The following is a 23233-nucleotide window of genomic DNA, read 5'->3' as shown; positions in this document are numbered from 1 at the left end:
ACCTAGACCAAGGGCAGGTGTCTGTTTGTCAAGGGCTTTGAGGATTTTGAGAGTCTGCAACGGGAATTCAGTGTTTAAATCCTTTTCTAGAACTAATTCTTCATTACTTAAGAGCCCAAACTCCCTAGTTCTGTTGGGAGCTGAGATCCAAACCAGCAGAGTTTAGGCAGGTGAATTCCCAATGTGGGAATGACTTTGTCAGTCCTGGTGTAAGTTCACAAGTCACTTTAGGTGCATTGAAACCTACTTACAGATTTAAGTATGCTCAAACCATTAAATTGCTGTATGTTTTTAAATAACGTTTTCCCGTGAGTCTCATTGTCATTAATTGACAGAGCGTTTCATTACTTTATTAATTGGCAATAAAAATAATTTTATCATCGTAGATGAGTCATTGCAATTAACTGAAAACAACTTTAATAGTTAAGCACGTTGTATTTAATTTGTTCGTGTTACAGTGTCTAGTTTGTAGTAAAAATTTGCCTGTGAATCACAATGACATTCTCAGGCTTCTTGATTTTTGTTTCAAAGATTTAACTTCTTACTGTTAGAAAGTCACAATCACTTTGCAGTTGGTTGTTGAGTGTTGACAGCCGACTGCCACAATGTGTGAACTTCCAGTTGTATTGAACTAATCTGAACCTCTGAGGACTGCTGCAATGAGATTCTCAGTTCAAACTGTGTTAGACACTCAGTGTAGGATTGCAAGTAACAAGAGGTCAGAACCTCCATTTTGTGGTTCAGTGCACAAATTAAAGCTTTTCATGGAGTGCCACCACCACCTGAGACCTGGGAAAAGGCTTTTTACTGCCTTAGTGAAAGGTTGGATTATATGGGGAAATGGTTATTGCAGTAAGGTGAAATTTCACGTTTACAATGATTGATTAAACAATATATCTCTCATCTTACGGGGCTATTATTTCCACATTTTGGGGCAAACCTTGTTCAACTAGCTTTATGTCTGCCGACAGAATTCAATGGGGATTAGAACTGAAAGAATATGAACTAACAGAACAGTGTTGTGGTGGGGTTTTTTTCTGAAATCACAACACTGCGTTTTGTCTCCTATTACTGTTATGTAAAATGTGCATAAATTAGACATTAGGAAGATGGGCGGGCAAGGGATGTATGCCTGTACGGCGGTTTTGTGCTCTGTCTGCATTCACACGGGCCTTACATAGCTTCTCAGGCTGATTTTCCTCACCCCTCCAAGATGAAGACCGTATGAATTAAATACAAATGAGCAAGATACATGACCATATAGATCATGCAAAATATCTGATCAAAATATCTGAGTCACCGCTTCCAGATATTATTAGTATCTGAATTTCAAAATCATCTGTGATGCTCCAGTTTTGTGGGTGATGTGAAACAGGACTAGGATGGGACTCCTGTTCCTCTCAACATGCTGTGTTGGACATATATAAAACATGAGACAGAATTTTACCTCAAAACTATATGACGTGGTAGATATAGTATAGATGATAAGGTGGTGAAGAGAATAAAAAATATGAAGTCAAGAAAGGAAATGTGAAGAAAACAGATTTTAAATTGGTATGACTTTATTTTTAAAATCTGACAAAAAAATCAAGTGTTAATATTGCTGTAGGTAGCTACAATAAAGAATCTATTAATTGCAGTTACTCTGGTTATTTTATCTATGATCTTCCTTATGCAACTATATTAGTGGTTCTGCTGTGTTCTAGTAATAGGCAAATTATTAAAATAAACAAAACCAGCAAACCCATGCATTAAGTGTCTTTGTTTTGCCTTTGGTTTGTGTTTTTAGTATGCCAGTGTTTGTCACACTTTGCTCTGATGTCTCTAGCAATCATGAGACACTTCATTTTCTTTTCCAAATGATATATTTATGTAATCAGTTGCAATAAGGAAATGGCTAAAGGAAAAGAGTAAACATGAGATTTATGATATGATACACTCAAGAAATTGCAATATGTGTAGATGTTTATATACACAATTTCAACAAATTCTTATAGATATACATATATCTGAACATACCTATGCCTATATATAATATAGTCGTTAAGATTTATCAAAGAAGTCAGGTTCCACATTTGTTTACAAGTTTTTTGATTTACTCTTTGCATTATGTTCATATATTTTTTATTAAATGAGACACATATTTTTATAGATGTGCAGTTGATACCAGGTGTCCATGATGAACTTTGGAATTTTTCAGTCCCAATGTGAATGTAGAGCTTCCTCAAGGGAGTAGAATGGTTTTTTGTATGGTTTTGTAAAAGGTATGTGGCATAATCCCTAGATTTTTATGAATATTTATACAAAAATCATCCAGGGAAACCTCTGTCTTCCCCTTTGTTACTGAATAAAAGATTTCACCAAGAACTTTCAAGCAAATACCTCCATGAAGCAAAAAAAATTATTGCTATCTAAAGAGCCATCTTTCAGGAGACTTACTGTAACGTGACTGGAGGGGTAATGGTTGAGTAGAATTTGCAATTCCAGCATCAAATAAATGGTAAAGGAAAATATTTAATAATTGAAAACTTCCTCCTTTAGAGAATATATTTCTCTCAGTATCTCCCCCAACACCTTCATAGGGTTCAGTCTAAAGCTGTTCATTAGGGTCCACAAGATGCCTTTAACCATTGAAACAGTTTGCAGAAGAGAAGGTTTCTAACAGCTTGACTTCACAGCCCCTACTGTGCTAAAAAGCATTTATTTCACCACATGTTCCTTTGAGATGACTTGCATAAGGTCTGCTCTCAAGAGGTTTAGATAGATACTACCAAAGCTTGTAGAACTTTCCTGGTCTGTGGATCTTAGTATCTATTAACAGGCAGAGAGGCACTGGCGAAACAAAGTAAAGATTTCTAAAAACCTTTCCAAAAACCATTTAAATGTGACCTCTTAAGATTTTGAACCTAGGAGTTAAAATTAGTTTTCACTGAACTTCTGAAATTACTATTGCAATGTTTCTGGTTTGTTGGAAAGGGGATTCTTGTAAATGTTTTAACACTTAGGAGTTAATATAAGAGGTAAAGCGCATATTCTTCATTCCTAATGATATTTATTATGCCTTGTGACACACAATTTTGCTAAAAGTCAGAATCATAAAAGTTTATCTGTGGAATACCCAGAACACTGAGTAGGATCATGCAAACAAAATTAAGTTACCGTTATTATTTATGTGTAAATAAAATCCAGTTCTGTTCGACTCTAGCTATCTCTTTCCTGCTTCTCTGGTACTGCTAACAGAAGTAAATTCATTTTGAAATCAAAGGCCTGTAGTTGCACTGACTTGATTTGGTTGGGGTTTTTTTGTTCATGTCTGGTCTGTATTTACTTTTTATTTATATGATTCCATGAATTTACACGTGTTGCATTAAAAAACTGTTTGGGCATGGGGAAAGGAATCTGAGTTGCAGCAGTTACATAAAAGTGTGTGCTAAGAATCACTGCTTGATACCTGCTTTTTTGAATAGCAGTTCCACTATAAACACCGGTTTGCCTCACTTCATACATGGGACACTAGTGTACCATCTTTGGTGAGATTAGTCCTCTTAAGTCCTTTCTTGTTTTGGCTTTGGACACCTTTCTAGGTGCTTCAGCAGCAAGGCAATCATCTAGCTTTTCTGTATTGTCTAGTTCTGTAGGTTCTTAAATTACTGAGATATCTTTGTGTTTAGCCCAAGAGCTTCACCGCAGTTAATTTCATTCACCTGTGCATATTCAGAAATAGTAATTCTGGAAAGGTAAGCACCACTGTCCCCCTTAAAACCTGTACTGTCAGCTTGGTTTCAGTGAGCAGACACTTCAATGCTACACTGGTTACCAGAGAAGCCTTAAAACTTCAACTAACTGCTAATGGCTTTGTAGGAAGCGTCAGACCATTTTGCTGCATCTTCAGATGATTTCTAGGTGCACAAGATCACAAATGGAAGGAGACATCTAACGTATCTTGCTGCTTTGCCTACAATCAGAGTGAAGGTGGAAGCAGGTAACTTAGGCAGATTGGATCGTACCCTGTGATATCCCTCCCGCTTGCCACTGGCTTCTTAGGAATTTCAGGGGCCCTGCAAACCCCAGGCATGAAAAACGCCAGTGGGGTAGAACATAAATTTGGTCAAACAGGAGTGCCTGTTGCTTGTGCATATACAAATGCACTGGAAAAATGTGATTAAATGTGATTTATAAACCTTAGCTGATACCATAGGGATTATCCTTTTAATTCACAGCACTATTCACTGTAAAGTTGTGACAGATTAAGTAAGCAGAGTGCCTATTAATACTCTGGTGCTTAATGATAACTGCTTTTAAATGAAACCAACCAATCTTTGTCTTCCTTTTTTTATTTTTGTATTTATTTTTTTTTTTTAGATTTAAACACAGTTTGTGTTAGTAAATACACATGACAGTTGTCAAATTACAAGAGTTTTGTTTTGACTTTATATTTAGTGTAGGGAAAGTCTCACTTTCTCAGTCTGTATTGGAATGAGCAGCCTACACTCAAGCATAATGAAGGGAACTGGCTCTCTTTATAGATACCTGAACATGTACCAATGCCTAAAATAAGTTTACACAGAAGGAGCTGTGGGTGAAAAGAAAAAAAAATCATTTTAAATTCCTCTAAAGCTGTGAGAATTCTCAGCCCCATCTTGACAAAAGATTTAGACACTTCGACTTTCAGGGAGAAAGAACATGAAATTGTAGAGGTGGGTTATTAAAGCATTTTGGTGGGTTTAAAGATTTTACAGATGCCATTACAAAATCAGATAAATCCATAAGAGACCTTATTCAGACAAATGTAGATCATTCTCTCAAAGGGATTTATAGATAGCTCCTGTCAGTTAGAGCTGTGAGAGTGTTAGCAGGTTGTTCTCTGAATCTTTTCATTTCCTCTGTCAGTGTAAAGCAAGAATTATTTCAATTGAGGCAATGAAGCTGCACAATCATAAGATGGATGAAAGGTGTAGAAGTGGGTCCTGTGACCTTCCTGTCAGTGGAAGGAGCTAAAATAAGGAAATGACAATTGTTGAAGAAGCCCTCCATTTATCATCAGAGGTGATTTTGCACAGTTTTAGCTGCGTTTAAAGTTCTGTGTTTACATTCAGAAGTAGAACCTGCATAATAAATGTCTGTCCGATCTACTGTATTCTTTACGTATTTTAAAAGCGCTGAGCATCTGTTTTGCTAATCATGTGTAGCTTCTTTTTCTGAATTTATTATCATGCCAATTTTGCAGTTTGTCTTCCTCTCTTTGACTTTGCAGCAACTTTGTCTGGTGTCCCACTTAGCCACAGATTTTCTTTCAGCTACCTTGTATAACCATTGTTCTTACCATACCATTCCAGTTTCTTGTGCGAGTCCTAATTCTTCTCCAGTGAAGAGATTTGTGTTTTGTTCTAAAAATAGGACTTTCAAAATATTCTATAGTGTATAAAAGTGCTCTATATGACTAGAGATAGTAGATCAAGTAGGGCATAAAGACTGAGCTACCTCACTCTGTTTGAATGAGCAGCATCTGAGACATTCACATTTAGACATATGTTGGTGCATCTCAGTAGCCTTCAGCGGAGGTGGGTCATTTTGTGTGGTGGAAAATTTGAACGTGGGTAAATAGTCTTTTGTCCTTATAAACAGGTTGCTGAGCGTCCGGGCAAGCACAATAGGTATTTGAATAAAAACTTGAAGACTGCTTTACTAGTTCAAGCCACTTGTCTAATAACCCGTCTGACAATAACTAGTAGCCGATGCCTAGGCAAAGGCATTAAAATAGGGCAAATATGCAATGAGAATTTCCCAGTATAATACTTTTATCAGTGGACTTAGTGAGCCAAAAGTGGTGTCACTGTGTATAAGAGGTATTTATGGATTTCTCCTTCACAGAATTTTAAAATCTTTTCCAAACCTGTGTAAACCTCTGGTATTCACAGCTTCCAGTTTCTGCAGTCAGTGATACGAGTGTACATAGCAGAGATCTCACGAGACAGGATTTGCTTAAAACAAGAACTTCGGTATTTCTCAAAGAGAAAACTTACGTATTTTCAGTGAGTGCTTGCATCCTTCCTGGTATCCTGAGAGTTCCCGTGTTCTTCCTTGGCCTTAGAACCACAGGTTGAATCCTTCCCATGTAAACTGAAATTCCGATCAGTTTTAATACCAACATAGCTTTTATCTCCATGACTGTAATGCATTGCCATTATCCACTTATACTAGATGAATGCTTATGACTTTATACTCTTTGCTCACAAATTAGATTTTGGGACAGGAGGAGAATACGGAGTGACACCTGACGTCCCAGGACCAAACAATGTTGACAATCTAAATATGTAGTTAATAGTGCCTACCCCTACCGTGCATGCAGAACATCAGTGCCATTTGTAGAAGATTTCACAAACGCAGATGTTAATGTGTCACAGTTCCCATAAATAAGTCATTCTGATGTTAGAATCTCATGAATGCTGGTTCCACTACACGTGCAACTCATGAATTCAGGCTGCGTGGAGGTCAAACCGTAAGGAGGTTGTCCTTTGTTCCTCTTGAGTCTAGCAGCTGATACCTCTGTACAGTGCTGTGGCAAAAAGGACGAGCGTAAAGGGCAGGTAAAATTACAGCATCCTGGTATGAATTACAGCGCCAGATTACGCCTGCACTTGTGTCCTGTGTAGCAAAGCAGCATGTTTGAGTGCAGCATCCTCAAACATACTTCGTGTCTCAGACACTATCCTCAGAATAGCCGTTTTACCAAGGCTTAGTAAATACCGGGTCTCTGGTGGATACTTGGGCCTTGTTGCCTCAGCAACTCTGAGAGGATTTTCCCTGCCAGAATTCAAAGGTTTAAGGTCCTGTTTCCACTTCTCTGACTCATTTTTTTCTGGCACGGTGCCAAATCAAGAGGTTGTCTGTCACAGACAATTCTTTCTGTTAATTTTTAAAGCAATTTATTTTTTACCTTTACATATGAATAAATACACACAGAGGATCAGCATGGTTTGTTCATAGCAGTAACTCAAAAGCAACTCAACTGAGGCGAGTAAGTGCAAAAGGAATATCAGGTTCATGTCAAGAGGAAGAAACCCTGGTTGTTTATACTTTTTAAACAGGAAAAGATATCCACAAGATCTTGTTAGGCCCAGCACTATGCTTTAACTAGAAATCTGTCTTCTCTGTTTGGCCCAGTGACTGAACATGAGACAAGGTCGGCCACACATCATCGGTCCTCATGAGCAGGGGAGCATGTGCCACCGTTACTTCTGACTTCATGGGCCCTGGCACTGGGGCGCACACTGTTTGGATAGAATATAAAAGGAAACAAATCAAACAAACCTCAGAAAGAAAACTTTGGCTTTGAGGGACAGTAGAAAAAATGAACAAAAGCATCTCCTCGACAGGCATAGAAAGATAACCATAAAACTAGTTAAAACGTGATCCCGCAACTGAGCTGCCTTGTTCTACGAATAAATCAACAATCTATGGAAACATGTTCGAAGCAGAAGAGAACATTAAGGATTTTTTGCTTCATAAAGCAGCACCTCAACCAGTAAAACTCAAACTATTTTGGGCGCTGGCTGGAGATGTCAGTCAGTGTCAAAGGAGCCATGCTGACTGTCAAGCTAATCAAGCTCAAGTATCAGTATCATAGATTTACATATAAACCCACAAATCTGACATCAGTTTTGCCCTCTCTTTATTGAGGATGTTCTAATTATTACTGTATTCATTTAAATTAAATGTAAGGAATTTAAATAGACTATTTAAACAGAAGTACATGCTGTCATATACCATGAACAAAAGGGATGTCCATTTTTTAACTCTGAATTAAAAATTAAAACTTACCTCCAGCTGGTCTCTACACTGTTAGCTATCAACACTGACGGTTTACACAGCAGTGCTTTATAGGGTGCGTGGTTGTGTTTTGCCAGGGAGTTTACCCAAGTAGCTCAAGGGAGGAATTGCTGCATTCGGTCATCCTCATGCACTCACACACAGCATTTTTTCTCTGACACCCGTGCTGGCTATGATTCCTTAGTTGCTTCCTTCCCCAAGTGAAATTTGCTTTCCTTCCCCAGCGTTGCCACATATTCATAGCAGAAAGAGGCAAAACCAGAACCACTGATGATCCCTGCAGACGTGGGGAGGCACTTGGCTGTGAGTGTGCAGTGAAGGGGCTGTGGGAACACAATAGGTGAATAGTGGAGGAAAGGTGTATGAACTCCTGACGTCTTCTGGCATTTATAAAGACTTTCCGTAAGATTTACTGGGTCTATAAGTGTGTAATGCACCAAAAAAGTGAACCTTGCCCCTTTTTTTCTTGTTCATTGAAGCTATCGCTCCTTGTCCGTCAGACCTCCGAGTGGAATTTAAAAAGTGGTGGGAAGCTCTCACGCCCAAACCCTGCTTAGTTACCATATGAATGCTCAACTCATTGTTTGAAGTAACAATTAGGAGGACAATGGATAAAGGAGGAAACTGGAGACAGCAACTAACACCTGTGAATCAGAACTTAAACAGCCTTCTTTTACATAATTAAAGAAGCAGGCACAATGCACATTGACTTCAAAATGTGGTCCAAAGACAATGCTGGTGCATGTAAATCCCTTTTCAGTGCCATTACTTACATGTCAGGTTTGATCATTTTCTAAAAAAAATCTTAGTCATGAGTGAATGTTGCAAAATGTCGCAAGGAGGGGTTTTTTTTGGCGGGGAAGGAAAAAGCAAAGAGAGAAACATTTAAGAGCAATTGCAATTTCATGGAGGAGGGAGAAGTCCTGATGAAGTTGTTAAAATGCATGGACTTCAGATAGGCAGCAGAAACTCATTGTAAGACACAGAACATTTCTAACCTTGCAAATAGCACTTATGATTTAACAACCTGTAATCAGCACTATATACTTTTCTGTATTAAAAAAAAATGCATGCTATGAAATTGTTTCATTAAATCGTATTTATTGCAGAATGTGAGCAGAATTCTATGGTGCTTTCTCAAGGAAGCAATCCATATGTGTGCTTAACGTGCTCATATGCAATTATTTCTTAAATAGGTTATGTTGTGCTTCTCTAGAACTTTATTTAATGAAGCTAGTTAACATTATGACTCTTGAAATGACAGTATCAAAAAAGCTATATCTACAATTTACATATATTAATAAGTATTAGGGGCATAGTTGTCTATGTGCACACATCAGTAGTGTTGCTAGAATTGTACTGGCATAAAAAGGATAAAAGTGAAGGTTATTCAGTAGTCAGAATAAATCAATGAGTATACAGTTAGATATTTCTCTCTGGAGAAATGTAATGTCATTAAAAAGTATCTAATATCTACCCTTCTGTCTCCATAAAGTTTACGGAGATATAAGTAACTTCACATACTTCAGCTATAATATTCCTGATGGTAGTACACACTGAAACCACATTTTGGAATATTTGTTCTCTATCTTTAAATGGTATCAGTAGTACAAAGTTAGAAAAAATATGTAAAGTCCTGACCACACTGAAGTGAAAGTTTAACTTGCATTGTCTTCCAAGTAATCTAGATTGGTTCTTTCCAACCATCTTCATCAGAGAAGATGGTTTCTTCACAGGGGAATTGTACTAATTTTAAAAGGGAAAGCACGGTTGTGATGAAAAGTGGGAAGAAAAAAAGAAGAGAGGGAAAGAAAGAAAGAGGAAGGAAGGAAGGAAAGGGAAAGAGAAAGAAAAAGAAGAAAGTAAAAACTGAAAAACTGTTTGTGTCCATTACATGCTACAGTGTTGATGGTAATTATATTCTGTTAACTAATTACTATTCAAGGTCCAAGATAAGGACAAAGTAATTAATTAATCAGTAATTAAAACAGTGATTTTCTTCTTGGAGTGGATATCTTGTCTATACTTCATGTTCATGTTAGACTTTCGGGTTTTATATTGTAAATTCCTTGCTGTTTTGCAGATTTGGTGTACGGATACTATAGACAGCAGCGGAAATTGACTGAAGAGATCGATTGGTCATATACAGGTAAGCAAAACTGTCTGTTGGAGAACTTGCTTTTATGTGATAGTTTCATGTTCATTGTTAGAACTTCAAGAGCCTGTTATGTCTGTATACCACTTACCATATGCCTGAACAATTGCTAAAGTAAAAATGTAGGAAATGGAATCTGAGAAATTTACAACAGGAGAGACTATTTTCCTTTCTTACATCTGTTACTTTTGGAAAGAGAAGGTCGTCATCCTTAAAACCTTAACCTCAGACATGATTTACTTGATGAAGGCTGAGCCAATAAATCGCTAGGTGCTCATTTATCATCTGAATGTTACTCTTCTGGCAAGTTTGAAAAGCAGACAGGCTGAAACAAGGCACAGCATGTTATGTGAGTAAGAACACATCAATATACTGCTTATGAACTTCTGCACTTCGCTTCTGAGCAGCTGAGCATCCTTTCCAGGTCTCACCCTGATTCTCCTAAAAAATAAGTCATTTGAGCTCTCCCATTTGCATAAGTGAGAAAGATATACCCTTAAATTCTGTATGATCTTCATGACAGAAGGACTAAGAAAAATTCTTAATTAACCTCCTAGATTTTTCTGTAAAAGTCAAGCCACTTTCAGTAATATTGAAAAGGTAATTGTGTCCTAAATGATAGGTATATATTACTGAGACGTGCATAGACTCTTACATTTGTAATAATTTAAGTTACTGTTTAAAAAAACAAGTAGTTTATTAAAAGAAATAAGGACTGTCAAGTTTCAGTGTTTCATATATTTGATTCAAAATACGTTCCTGTTGTTAAAGAAATGTACGATTCTTTTTCTTTCTCTCACACTCTTTTTCATTTTTGTGAGAGTTTTTATCTTCCAGGGTGAAACATATCTAACAAGTTTTGAGCCTGGAGAGAATTGAAACAGGCTAGTCATAAACCTTTCAAAATGAGATTTATAATGAAAACTCCTACTTACACAGATTGTACTGCAAAATCCAAGCATAAGATCAATCAGTGCACTACTTCATGTTCAAAATCCATCCATTTTTTAATTTTGCAGTTAGAGGAATGCAAGGATAAGCCTCCAGGATTACAGGTGACCAAAGAGCAATTTATGAGTTGAGTTTAAAGAGCAGCGAATGAGTTTTGCATAGGATATTGGAGGACAGAGCTCTTCCCTAGCCTACACAGAACACCCACCCACTGGGCAGCTGCTGCAGCAGCCACAGGTCACGTTTGCTGGATATTTTTGATGGCACAACAGCACAGACTCTGCAAGCTGGAGGACCCAGACCTGTTGGTTCTATCCTTTAACATGTGAGATACCTTCATATAGTCAGTTCATGTGCCTTGCCCTAGTGGCTCTACTGTTGGCAAAGCCTTTCTCCCCATCCAGACCTATAGAGTCAGGCGCACGTGGTGCATGGGTTGCCTGAATTTGAGAGGAGTCCTGCTCAGCTCTGTGTGCCCAGCCCAGCAGCCTCCTGCCCCTGCAGCATCCTGCTCCTGCAGTATCCTACCCAAGCAGCATCCTACCCAAGCAGCATCTTACTCCTGCTTCTGCTGCCTCACCTGGCCCTCTGCCCCGTGGGCTCCGTGTGCCCCCAGCAGTCATAACACAGCTGGCTCCATAATGTGTTCAGATGTGGATTTTCAAAGCTTTTTGCAGGAGCTGCATGTAAATCAGGTACTCGGTGTCTAGGGATGGCAAGTGTATGGCGAGCTTTCTTGAAATACCAGGTAATTGGTTCATGCCATAAAGGGAACACACAAATTCAGCTTTCACTTAAAAAAAGGCAGTCTCCCTGAATGTGAAGAAAAATTACAAATTTTAACATTGTGTGTTGGAGGCACAGAATTCTAGAGTGTGAAGCATATTGATTTTCATCTCATTCATTTGTAATAATTTGCCTGTTTTAATCTAATTATTTTGTTGCTGGGGGAAGTGGTATCAGGTACTGTATGTGTAACTACTATACCTAGCTCAGACCTATGGTTTTGAAGGATACACCAACATACATATTTCTGAATGGATGACCTGTGCTTTGTCAGTACATCCTTTCCTCGGACACCAGTTATATTCTTCTGTCTTATTACCTGCTCACTGAAAGACCTGAAAAGTTAGCCTCTGTGTGCCAATGAAGTGTTATGAGTGGGCCTATCCTGCAACCATAGAGTTTAATCCACTATAACTAAGAAAAATCTTAACTGGCTTGGCAAACTGATCTGAGTTTGAGCAGATGTAATTCTCTATATCAAATAATAAATTTCAGACACATCAGCCACAGTGGGTCAATACACTCCTTTATTGGGATGGTGCTGTGAGGTGGAAGTAAAATGGAACTAGAGAAATAACTGGAATCTTATCTGCTGAAATCATGCAATTCTGAAGGTGGAGTTTCATAATAAAGCAATTTCACATACTGTACGTAAATATGAGTCATCATCAGATTTTGACTCTTGGGTAAATGTCTAAAGAAGTCATAAATGTTACTGGAAACATTTTGTAGTACTTCTAAAGGGCTCTGCTTTAAGCCATAGACAAATCCTGCATTTGCAAGCATGAATTTAGGTTTTTGTGTCCTGACTTTGCATGTATTTGCATAAACAAATACAGTGTTAAAGAGATGGAAGGCGCAAGCGCTTGTTACAGATGCATCCGATTTTTTCAGGAGTAAGAAGCTAGTTTGTTAGTATTTTAACAATCTTTCATTCTATTTTTCATTAAAACGGTGATAGAAATCAAAAAAAAGGATACCGTGAATATTTTCAAGTGATGTCATATACTAAAAGTGAATCCAACCATTTTTGGTGTAGAAAAAACAAATCTACTGAGGAAGTTTATTTCCTCAACTCGATTAGATACTAATTGATGATGAAAGATCATTTAGACATTATTTAAGTGCACTGCTAAGGTTAGGCAATCACATATTATTTCAAACCATAAAGCAAGCAAAATAATCTTCAAGTATTTCTCTATTGTAAAGATGAAAGATTAAATTTTATTGATGCTTTGTTTATCTGCATTGTTTTTGCCAGAAGGAATAATGTAATGCTGTTTTCTGGGATTTTTTTTAACATGGCTGGTTGACAGTAGTCTGTGAAAACTCCAAGTCTGAACGTACACATGTAGAATTATCCAATGATACCACAAAGAAGATATTTTTTTCCCACTGAAATTTCTTTCTGTTCGGTGTTTCCGCTTGGTATTTGGGTTCTTATTCACAACAAGCTAGTGGTTTAGAGGGAAAAAACTAGAGCTCAGTTCTCTTAAGAGCAAGAAATTTTAAACAGCCTTCCAGGATTTCAAAAGATGAGGGTTTTAAAAAATGTTAAAAATTGGATCTAGTATGTAAATGGATATCACAGCCAGTTCAGTGTTCTTTGTCTCATCACTCAGGAGTATCGAGTTCAGTTTGTACTGCCATTCATTATGCGATACACTGATACACAGTCGCCTTATAAATACTGGCAACTCTGGTCTTGAGGAAGGGGTCATTTTAGTATAAACTGTTGGGCCTCTGGGTATTGAAAGAACAATTTTGTTGTTTGCAAGCAGAATGTGAATCATATTTCCGCTTTTCTGTGGGGGGAAGCATCATGAGTCACAGAATCACAGAATAATTTAGGTTTGAAAGGGGTGCTTGGAGATCGTCTGGTCCAACCCCTGGCTCAAAAGGAAGCGAACTTCAAAGCTGAGGCAGGTTGCTCAGATCTCATCCAGCACAGTATTGAAAATCCACAAGGAGGGAAATGCTGCAGCGTGGGCAGTGTGTTCCACTGTCATTTTGAAGAATGTTTTTCATTTACGCAACTGTGACGTCTCTTATTGCAACATGTGACCATTGCCTCTTGCCCTTTCCCTGCACGCTGCCCTGCAGATTGCCTTTACATAGCGCTGGACTCCAGTGAAGTTCCCCCTCTGGTCTCCAGCCTCTGCAAACTCAGGTGCCTCAGCCTGTCCTCATACATGATGTACTCCAACCCCCTGAGCATCTCAGTGGCCTCTGGTTTGTTAATACCCATCTCACACTGTGATGGGGAGGAAGGCAAAACAGTGGTGCACATTCTCGATGTCACCTCACTAGTGTGCAGTAAAGGGGAACGGTCACGTCCCTCATCGTGCGGGCTGCACTCTTGTCAAGGTTGCCCAGTACGTTGGTGGTCTTCCTGGCTGCAAGGGCACGCTGCTAACTCACACACACACACAACTTGTTCTCCATCAGAATAATTAATGACAATCTTTTCAGATAATTTTTAATATCTGGTTGTCCTGGTTTCAGCTGGAATAGAGTTAATTTTCTTCTTTGTGGTTGGTACAGTGCTGTTTTGGCTGTGATGTGAGAACAATGTCGATAGCACACTGATGGTTTTAGTTGTTGCTGGGTGATGTTTATACTAAATCAAGGACTTTTCAGTTCCTTGGGCCCTGCCAGCCAGAGGGCTGGGGGGGCACAGGGAATTAGGAGGGGACACAGCCAGGACAGGTGACCCCAACTGGCCAAAGAGGTATTCCATACCATGGGACATCATGCTGAGTATATAAACTGGGGGAAGAAGAAGGAAGGGGGGAGGAGGACACACATTTGACATTATAGCATTCGTCTTCCCAAGTAACCATTACGCGTGATGGAGCCCGGCTGTCCTGGGGATGGCCGAACACCTGCCTGCCCGTGGGAAGTGGGGATGAATTCCTTGCTTGTGTGCTTGTGTGCTTGTGTGCTTTTCTTTGCTTGTGTGCACGGCTCTTGCTTTACATATTACATTGTTTTTATCTCAACCCTTGAGTTTTACATCCCTTTCCGATCCTCTTTCCCATCCCTCTGGGTCGGGGGGGAGTGAGCGAGTGGCTGCATGTGTTGGTTGCTGGCCAGGGTTAAACCATGACACTGGTGTATCTCAGTGGTAAAACTTGGCAGTTCATTGATGATGCTCTTCTGGCCTTTGCATCAGGATTTTCTGCAATAGCAATGGCTAAACATAATGGCCTGCTGGTTTTGCTCCCATGTTGAACATTGAGCTAATCTTGTTAAGCTTAAAATTATTATCATTCTATGCCTGATTCAACACCCCCTGGAGATATCCCCCTGGCTTATTATTCCCCATTACTCTCGCTACACAGACAAAACCTTAGCTGTCATTTTAAAAGCTGGTTTTGCCACCTCAAATCTTGGAAATTTGCACTGATGTCTTCAAATGTTGATGCTTGTAGTTTGGCTTAGAAATGAAAATGGCCTTATTTTCAGTGGTACTGAGAAAACATAATTCTCTTTCTTGCCCAAACAAGATCTAATGTTTGGATTTCAAATGTTCTGTCATCTTCCAGTACTGAGGAGATTCTACTGCTAAGTCACTGCTCATAAAGTTTATGGAAAAGTAGGTTGTTGTTTATATCCATAATTTACAGGTGTATTTTGCTTTTGACTCAGCGTAAAAAAGTGAGCAGGGATCTCAGCTGTGGCTCAAGAGAATAATTTCAACATTGGCAGGTAATTCTACATACTCTGTAAAATGTCTGCTGCTTCTGCTACCCCACAGTTTGATCCAGGTAAACTGGGAAGTTTCAGGCTCTCCCCTCATCCTCACCCCGTCTCCCTGTTCAGCAGCCATCTGCTGGGATGACGGACAAGGCTAGGCATACGGGCATTGCTTTCTGCCCTGCAGCTGCCCTGGAGAAGATGCTGTTCCGGAGAGTGTGTGTGTGGGCACCCATGCACACTTCTTGTGAGACAGCTCCAGGAGCAGGGCAAAGTTAGCCAGAGGGTAGAGGTGCAGGCTCTGGGTCCAAACTTGATAGAGGAGCCATTTCATGAGCCAAATCCCAACCGCTGGGCACCAGCAGGAGCCTGCTAGAGGTGGGATCCAGGAGCTGCCTACTGAACCAACTGATTTAATGGGCAGTTCTACCAGACCAAACTGGAATGTCTCCAAGAGAACCCTGGCCAAAAGCTGATGAAACCTCCTGCCTTCACTGGCTCTGTAAAACCATGCTCTGGGGAGATGATGCATACCAAATTACGTTCAGATTTTTTCTTGCTAGCTAACTACTATGGCAGTATGAGCATAACTTTATGAGAAGATCTGGTCTTTTATCACCTCCTGTGAAATAAATCACTTTGTGTTTTATATTCACCAAGTGACTGATATGCTGTATCAGTTTTGAGAATTAAAGAGAAGCCTATGCTCATGGGTCCTGTAGGTTCTTTCCGTAAAGGATGCAGCATAAGAAATCAAAATAACATGCATTCTTTTATTAACTCACATAAAAATAGCTCTGCAGAGGGTCTTTTTTTTAGTAGACCTTATGCTTCAGAGGCTGTCATACCTTTTCTTACATGATAGCTCATTACATGTATTTATATCTCTCAGATCACAGTCACTCATGGTTCCAGTATTTTGTCACTAAATTCACAGGCTCACTAATTAAAAAACCTATTACATTATTATGGTTTTGAGAAGGCTGATGATTCAGCAACAGAAATTATGTGTTATGCATCTGTTCACATCAAAGAGACAAGGTGTCCTCAAGCGGGAAGCTACATGCTGGCATTGCTGACCGTAGAGAAATTAATTTTAAAATATCCCAGTATACTGATTCAACAACACAAAGCATGTTATTCAACACAAATAAGATATCTATTCAGTACATTTCTGAGTTTTGAATTCATATGAAGTGATATGGTTTGGAAGAGTCTGTTTCAAACATCCTTTCCTTTCAGTCAGGAGAGCTGATCTTTAAGCAGTAGAAGGCTACTAGCAGCAAAGTGCAATTTATTTAGCTTTGATTCAGCCAATATTTGTAGAATAAATTGAGTGGAAAACTGTTGCAAGGGTTTTTTTGGGAGGAGGTAAGAGAACGGACCCCATATTCATGCACTTTTCAAAGTTGGGTGGTTGTAAGTCAGGTATGAAGAACCGTATGTTGGTATTCATATTTGGCTCATCACTGGTAAAATTGCAGTGGTTTTCTTTCAATAAAGATTTAAGTGATGTGTTTGCTAGAGTTCTCTGGTAAGGAACACTGATAAGACCTATTCCTTCCCCCATTTCACTCCTTTATTACTATAAACAAAGGAAGCAGCTGGGTCATTTTCAGAAACTGCACAGCATCTCATTTTGAGCATCAACTAGATTATTCAAACACAGGAAAGTTGATTTCTGGAGTATAGGAATCAAAACATGAGATATTTGCCTAGTGTGGCACTGCTGTTTTGATAAGGTCTGGCCGGAGGTCAGAAAGATATAGACTACCCATTAAATAAATGTGTTTGGAAATTAAAGCTTTTTTTAGGAGTGCTGTCTTTGGGAATGCACCACAGTAAAATGAAAAAAGCAGATTGTGGATATCTCACAGTAGACTACAGCCTCTGGTAAGCCTCTTTGCCCTTCAAAAATGATCATGAAAGTATCCTCATGTATATACTACTGAATGATTTCTCATTTACGAGCATATTCAATCTGTGCTGCAGTGGGAAGGATATGCTCTTGAAGACTACTTGCCTACAAAATGCACAAATGATTGCTTTCACTTCATCATCACCTCCATATCAATATGATATATGGATTTGTGAAATTTAGAACCCAGTAAGTAATTCTGTTGCTTACGTTGACAGGACGCCTTGCTTTACTCACCTGCTACAGCCTGTTTGTTTAAGGACTTTCTTATGAGCATTTTTACTAGAAGGCTGTTCTGCTGTATTTTATAACAGATTTTGGGTTTTTTCCTAATGGATTCAAATCCCATTCTTTTCAGTATGCATAGTTTTCTAATGTAGTGGAATAAGGGCAATAACTAATTTTGTGCAACTTACTCCCAGATTTGAAGCCATTCATGACCTTGCATGCTTGGTGTTTTGCAAGTGCACCTGACTCAGTTAATCAGAGCATAGGAGCAGCACATATTGTTTCAATTTCTAAATTTTGAATACTAAGTTACTGCAAATTACTGTAAATGAACTTAAACCACATTTTCGTGCTGTACATTGGAATTTCATTTTCAAATGTTACAACCTCTTTCCCACAAAATAATAATTTAAAAAAAAAAAAATCAATTTGAGAAACTAGGGGAACCCATCACCGGTTCTTTTTTGGATGAATCAGCATGTGCTGAAAAAAACCCTACACTGCTGAAAAATCCCGACCTTTCTGAAATTAACTTGTAGAAATGGCAGTTTCGGTTCCTCAGGTCTTCCTCTGCCATGTGTAAAGCAAGTCACCTTCTCATTTCAGAGGTAAAAAATAAACTTATCTTCACCTGCGTGTTAGAGCCACCCCAGTTTGTAGCTTGGTGGACGAACCCTGTGCTCTCTTGTGAAGCGTTAGCACCGTTGTCACCTTTCTTTCTACCTGCTCACTCTCACGTAGACCAGGAGGTTGAGCAGGTGTCAGCAACAGCTAGTTCAGTCTGCAGGCTTGCTGTAATTGGTAGTAAATCACAATGAAGAAGGTAAATTAGGATAAATTATTTTTCTTTGTATAAAGAATATTTTCTGTCAAGAGTTTCTGAGGGATGATGTGTGTTGTTTATTTACATACAGTTGTTTTATGTGCAGTATCAGGACATGAATTGGCACATTACAACAGTTCCAAGAAACCTGAGTTATACAGGAATGTTATACAGCTTGTTGTTTCCAATGGGGATATCCACTCTAGGAAATTTTCCCAAAGAAGTCTGCGTTCTGTTCCTCTACCAGGGTAACAAGCTTTCCACACTACCCTGAAGAAATAGCGAGCATGTCAAAAAGCTGCTTAGATCTCAAAGAAAGTATGTAATCCAAAATTAGGGCTCTGTGCCCCTGTACTTCATGAATTTCACGGCCTTTCTTCTCTTTGCCTTTTCTTCTGCAATTGTGGTGCACAGGAAACCACTTTTCTGCATTCAAAGTCATCCCTTCTTGTGGTGAAAGTCCTGGTGAAATCTGTCAAAGTCTGTAACAGTTAATTTGCAGCAGTCCATGGGACGGTGGCTGTGGCACTGTGCATCCACTAGATTTATCAGTTGAACTGTTCCCTTCATTATTTGGTTGCCAGAATCACAGAAGTTCAGTTCTGAGCATCAATTTCAGCTGTGAAAGGTGCACAGAGTCCTTTTCATGACAAGCCAGGTCATGGCATCTAGCTGCATACATATTTAGCTAATTCTTGCTATGCTTCAACAGTTGTGCTTGCAACAAGCTCCATACCCATCCTGCGGCAGCCTCTTTCTGCTCTCTTCCAAGAGCTTTCTTTATGGAAATTAAACTATGGCTTGATCTGATATTGCCTGGCATTGATCCTGGTTCAGGAGCCACAGAAACAATTGACTGTCTTCTTCCATCCTTTATCGTAGTTGCTGCATGTAAAAGCTAAGCTGTTTTCCCTCTGAATGTGGTGTTTCGTTGTCAGTACCTTGTCTGTCAGTGAGCTTTATCTGATGAAGAGTGTGTTAGCCAGAGACAATTTAAAAAAAAAAAAAATTTTTAAAAATAAGAAAATGAAAATACCAACAATGGAAAAGCAAAGAGAGGGACAATGTGTTAAATGCTGGAAAAGAAAAATCATTTACATGTGAGGACTTGGAAATTTGTTTTCAAACTCCTGGTATTCCCCTAGCTGTGTAAGCTATCAGTTCAGGGCTTGGGTGCATGCTCATAGACTGACAACAATTATTTTTACTGAGTTAATGGCAAAAACAAGCACACAACAAGAAGCCCACCTTGTATTATCCTGCCTGATTAATGGAAAGGGAAAAAACCAAAAAAAATACTGCTGCTGGAGTACTTAGGAATACTGGGTCAATGGTTCATAAATTCTTTTCTTCTGTTTCCGAATACAGTAGATTTTCTGCCTGCTTGTACATGTGCTGACCACTTTGCATATACACAGTACAGTATGATCAATCTCTCTCTCTCTCTTTTTTTTTTTTTTTTTTTTTCAGATACATTTTTCCTGTCAGTTTTCGGGAAAACAAATATTTATGGCTGGAGTGCTAGTCAGTGAAAAATTACAAACAAAGACATCATTTTTATGATTATTCAAATGCATCCTTTTGAAAGCTAGTTTGAGAGTAGGGCTGTGGTATGTGTGAACAGAGCTCTCTGAATAGGAGCACTGGCTCATTATCTCTTTGATCTGTATTTTACCGGCTTTCAGAGTATCCAGAACAGATCAAAGGCGACCACCACAAACAGGCGGTAGACAATACGTAACATATTTTCTTGGAGAGGGGGCACATACTTTAAATAATGCAACCATTCATTTTCTTCAGCTGTAAGTACCCACTTCAAACAGATAAGTATGTTGTCGTAAGTAATCTTTACCAACACATTTAACCACTGAGATCTGTACACCTGCCAGTCCTAATGACCACATGTATCTAATCAAAATGAGAACAATACTTGTTCTCCTTTGTATAAAAGGAACCAATGGTAATCTGTTGTAATAGCTTGATCACACATCTGAGGTTCCCTTTGAAATTCTTTGCTTTGTCTAGAGAAGCTGTGGAGCATGTGCTAAAAAGAGCTTTTCTGGATGGCCTTCTGTGTCTTCTCACTCCATCCCTTTCTTGAGAGTTCCTACCCTTTCCATTTGACCCTTTTTGTCATATTGGCTTATGAGCTCTCTTATGGTGCAGCCATAACTTGTTTCTCTTGCAGTATAAAATTCTTGGGTTTTCTCACCATCAAATGAGTGTACAGGGTTTTGTTGCCTGCTTCTCCTTGACGTTCGTTAATGGCTGCGTGAAGTAACTGCCAGTTTGCCACTTCATCTCCTGTGTGTCCATGAGAACACCTTTCACCTCCCAGTTAACCAATGGGGAAGGAGCCAGCTGAGTGTTTCCTTGACTATCTTGCAGTCTCTCCCAGCTGCCTTTTCCTAAATGTCAGGGACACCCCAGTGTTGTTACCATGGTGCATTCAGCTGGCATGCCTGCAAGAGTTCACAAAAGCCAGCACACCCAGCACACCCACCGCGTGTTTTACAGGAGCATACGATGAGGGAAGGCACTTACCTGCTGTATCACAGCTAAATAGAGCATAACAAAAGATGCTTTTTGGTGCATATTCTGTATAAAAGTGGACCCAATTTAGTACCATAAAACCCATCAATCATTTAAGAATACTCTCTTTGTCCCATTTGTGAGAGCGTCAGTGTATCTATAGATGCATGACAAGTTACGTATATAAACATGTTGGTGAGCTTGCCAAGTCAACAGGTTAGTACATAAACGTAAATGCTGATGAAGGACAATGAGATTTACACTGTGCTGTATTCATTAATTACCTTCTACAAAATATTTGAAGGTGTTTTCTATTTCCTCATAATTTCTTATCCAATCTGCAGCATTATTATTAGCAAAAACAGCTTTTCTTTGATATGGTTTCCTAGTTTGAAAGTCAATACAAATAAAGTACATCCCACATCCAGCCTTTGGAAAACATTATTTTTTAAACCTCAGGTCTACAGTAATCTGTAGATGGATTTGTAGCTGAAATAGCAAAATCTGTTTTAAAATACTGACAGATTTAAAACCTCACTTTGAAATCCTATGCAGCTGAGTCAAATTGTTGTCTATAAAAGAAATCATTCACTTCATAAACAGATTTCAAACATAAACATGAATAAATGCCTTTGTTCCAAATAACAAGCTACCAGCAAGTTCTGTTCTGGTCGCTTGTTTTGGCTTAAGTTGGACATATTCTCTGCAAGAAATGGTTAGGTGGACTGGAAACATGTGTCAGATTCAGTGATCATACAGAGAATAGCTCTGAACTACAGTACACTTTGGTCTATCTCTTTGATACATATTTCATAGAAGCAAAATACTCGTCTCCCAGTTGCTTAGCATTAGCCCATGTGAATTGAATCAGGAGGATTTTCCAGTGTGATTAAGTTCCTTTCACCGAACTGTTCAGGTTTTTCTTACTGGAGCCAGATACGGACTCCCCACCTCCAACAGCCTGCTGCTACAGGCGGCCATGCCATCTAACTCTTGCATAAAATTGATCGAACTCTGTGTTAAAAGTAGTGGTGGTATTTTGCTTCATAGTTCCACTGAAGGACTATCTCAGAAGCTCACTCTTGACTTTTAAACCTTACCTGCATTTCCAAGCTAGCTGTATTAGCGAGCCGTTGAGGTCATCTGGTTCTTCTGATAGAGTTGGTTTGTTTGTTTGGATGATTTCTGGAGAGTTCTTTTCTGTTGCCGATATTTACCTGGATTGATAGCGCAGTCCTGTTCTGTTTTTTTAAATCAAACCAAGATAGTCTAGTCTCTTGTCCCCTTTTGATCATTGTACTAGCTTTTTCTGCTGACCCATGGTTCAGCTAAAATTCTTTTGTCTTCAACATGGGTGATCAGCATCTCCTGCATTTATTCTAGATGAACTGTCCCCAGGACTTTGTGCAGACACATTAATACTTATCTTTACTAGGAGTTACTTGGTTAGAGCTTCAGAACACACTTGCTTTTACATCATACTGTCTGTTTACAGTCCTCTGAGACTGTCAGACATGGTCTAATTCTCCTCCTCCCCCGTGTTTTTCCTATGGTGAGATTCTTATTAGTAACAAAAACTCCCACTAGTTGTCTCTAAATGTATGCTTTCTACAAATCGCATTGTTGAATTTCATGCCATTTTTACTACATTTCTCAAGGTCAGCTGTTTTTCCCATATGCTATACTGGACCTCAGTGTGATGGCATGTTTTCGCACTTCATGTCATAAGTAGGTGTAGTAAGCAGAACTGAGAAACTCCAGTTTTCTGCACACACACCGCCTGGTACCTCCCATTTAGTGATGCTTACTATTTTTCCCCTTTTCCAGTATTAACTAAACGAGCGAAAGTACTGATTTGTTAGATACTGTGGTAACAATTTCAGGTATTTACTGATCTGTTCAGCACAATTACACAATTTCTAGGTTTTCACAGACTTCCAATTATTGATCTAGTCTTCCTTCCTTCCTTCCTTCCTTCCTCCCTTCCTCCCTTCCATCCATCCTTCCTTCCTTCCTTCCTTCCTTCCTTCCTTCCTTCCTTCCTTCCTTCCTTCCTTCCTTCCTTCCTTCCTTCCTTCCTTCTTTCTTTCTGTCTCCCAAGATACCTGAACCTGGATACCAGCTAAACAGCCAGCTGCGTTCTCATTCATATTCTACAGGCGAATTCAGTCTTGCTTTAACTCCATTGACTTTATAAGCATGAGTCAATATAAGGAAATCAGCTCATAAAGCATTCTGTATCCTAGGCGAAGTATCACTTGTGTTGAAAGTTTATTTCCTATTCAAGCATCATTAAATTGCAATGATGTAT

The 23233-nt window shown here is 39.0% G+C and overlaps 1 protein-coding gene across 5 annotated transcripts in view; it reads left to right on the top strand.

Moving 5' to 3' along the window:
* The window catches only part of PTPRZ1 (protein tyrosine phosphatase receptor type Z1), a 144932-nt gene that overhangs the window by 29655 nt on the left and 92044 nt on the right, over window positions 1–23233 (top strand). For all 5 annotated transcript variants that reach the window (XM_055809026.1, XM_027794004.2, XM_055809025.1 and 2 more), the window contains exon 2: window positions 9914–9979. In XM_055809026.1, coding sequence (XP_055665001.1) covers window positions 9914–9979 — 66 coding nt within the window. The remainder of the gene's footprint in view (window positions 1–9913; window positions 9980–23233) is intronic.

This window comes from Falco peregrinus, chromosome 6, assembly GCF_023634155.1.
Source record: "Falco peregrinus isolate bFalPer1 chromosome 6, bFalPer1.pri, whole genome shotgun sequence".
Lineage (NCBI taxonomy): Eukaryota > Metazoa > Chordata > Aves > Falconiformes > Falconidae > Falco > Falco peregrinus.
This window is presented reverse-complemented; position numbering and strand designations above follow the sequence as displayed.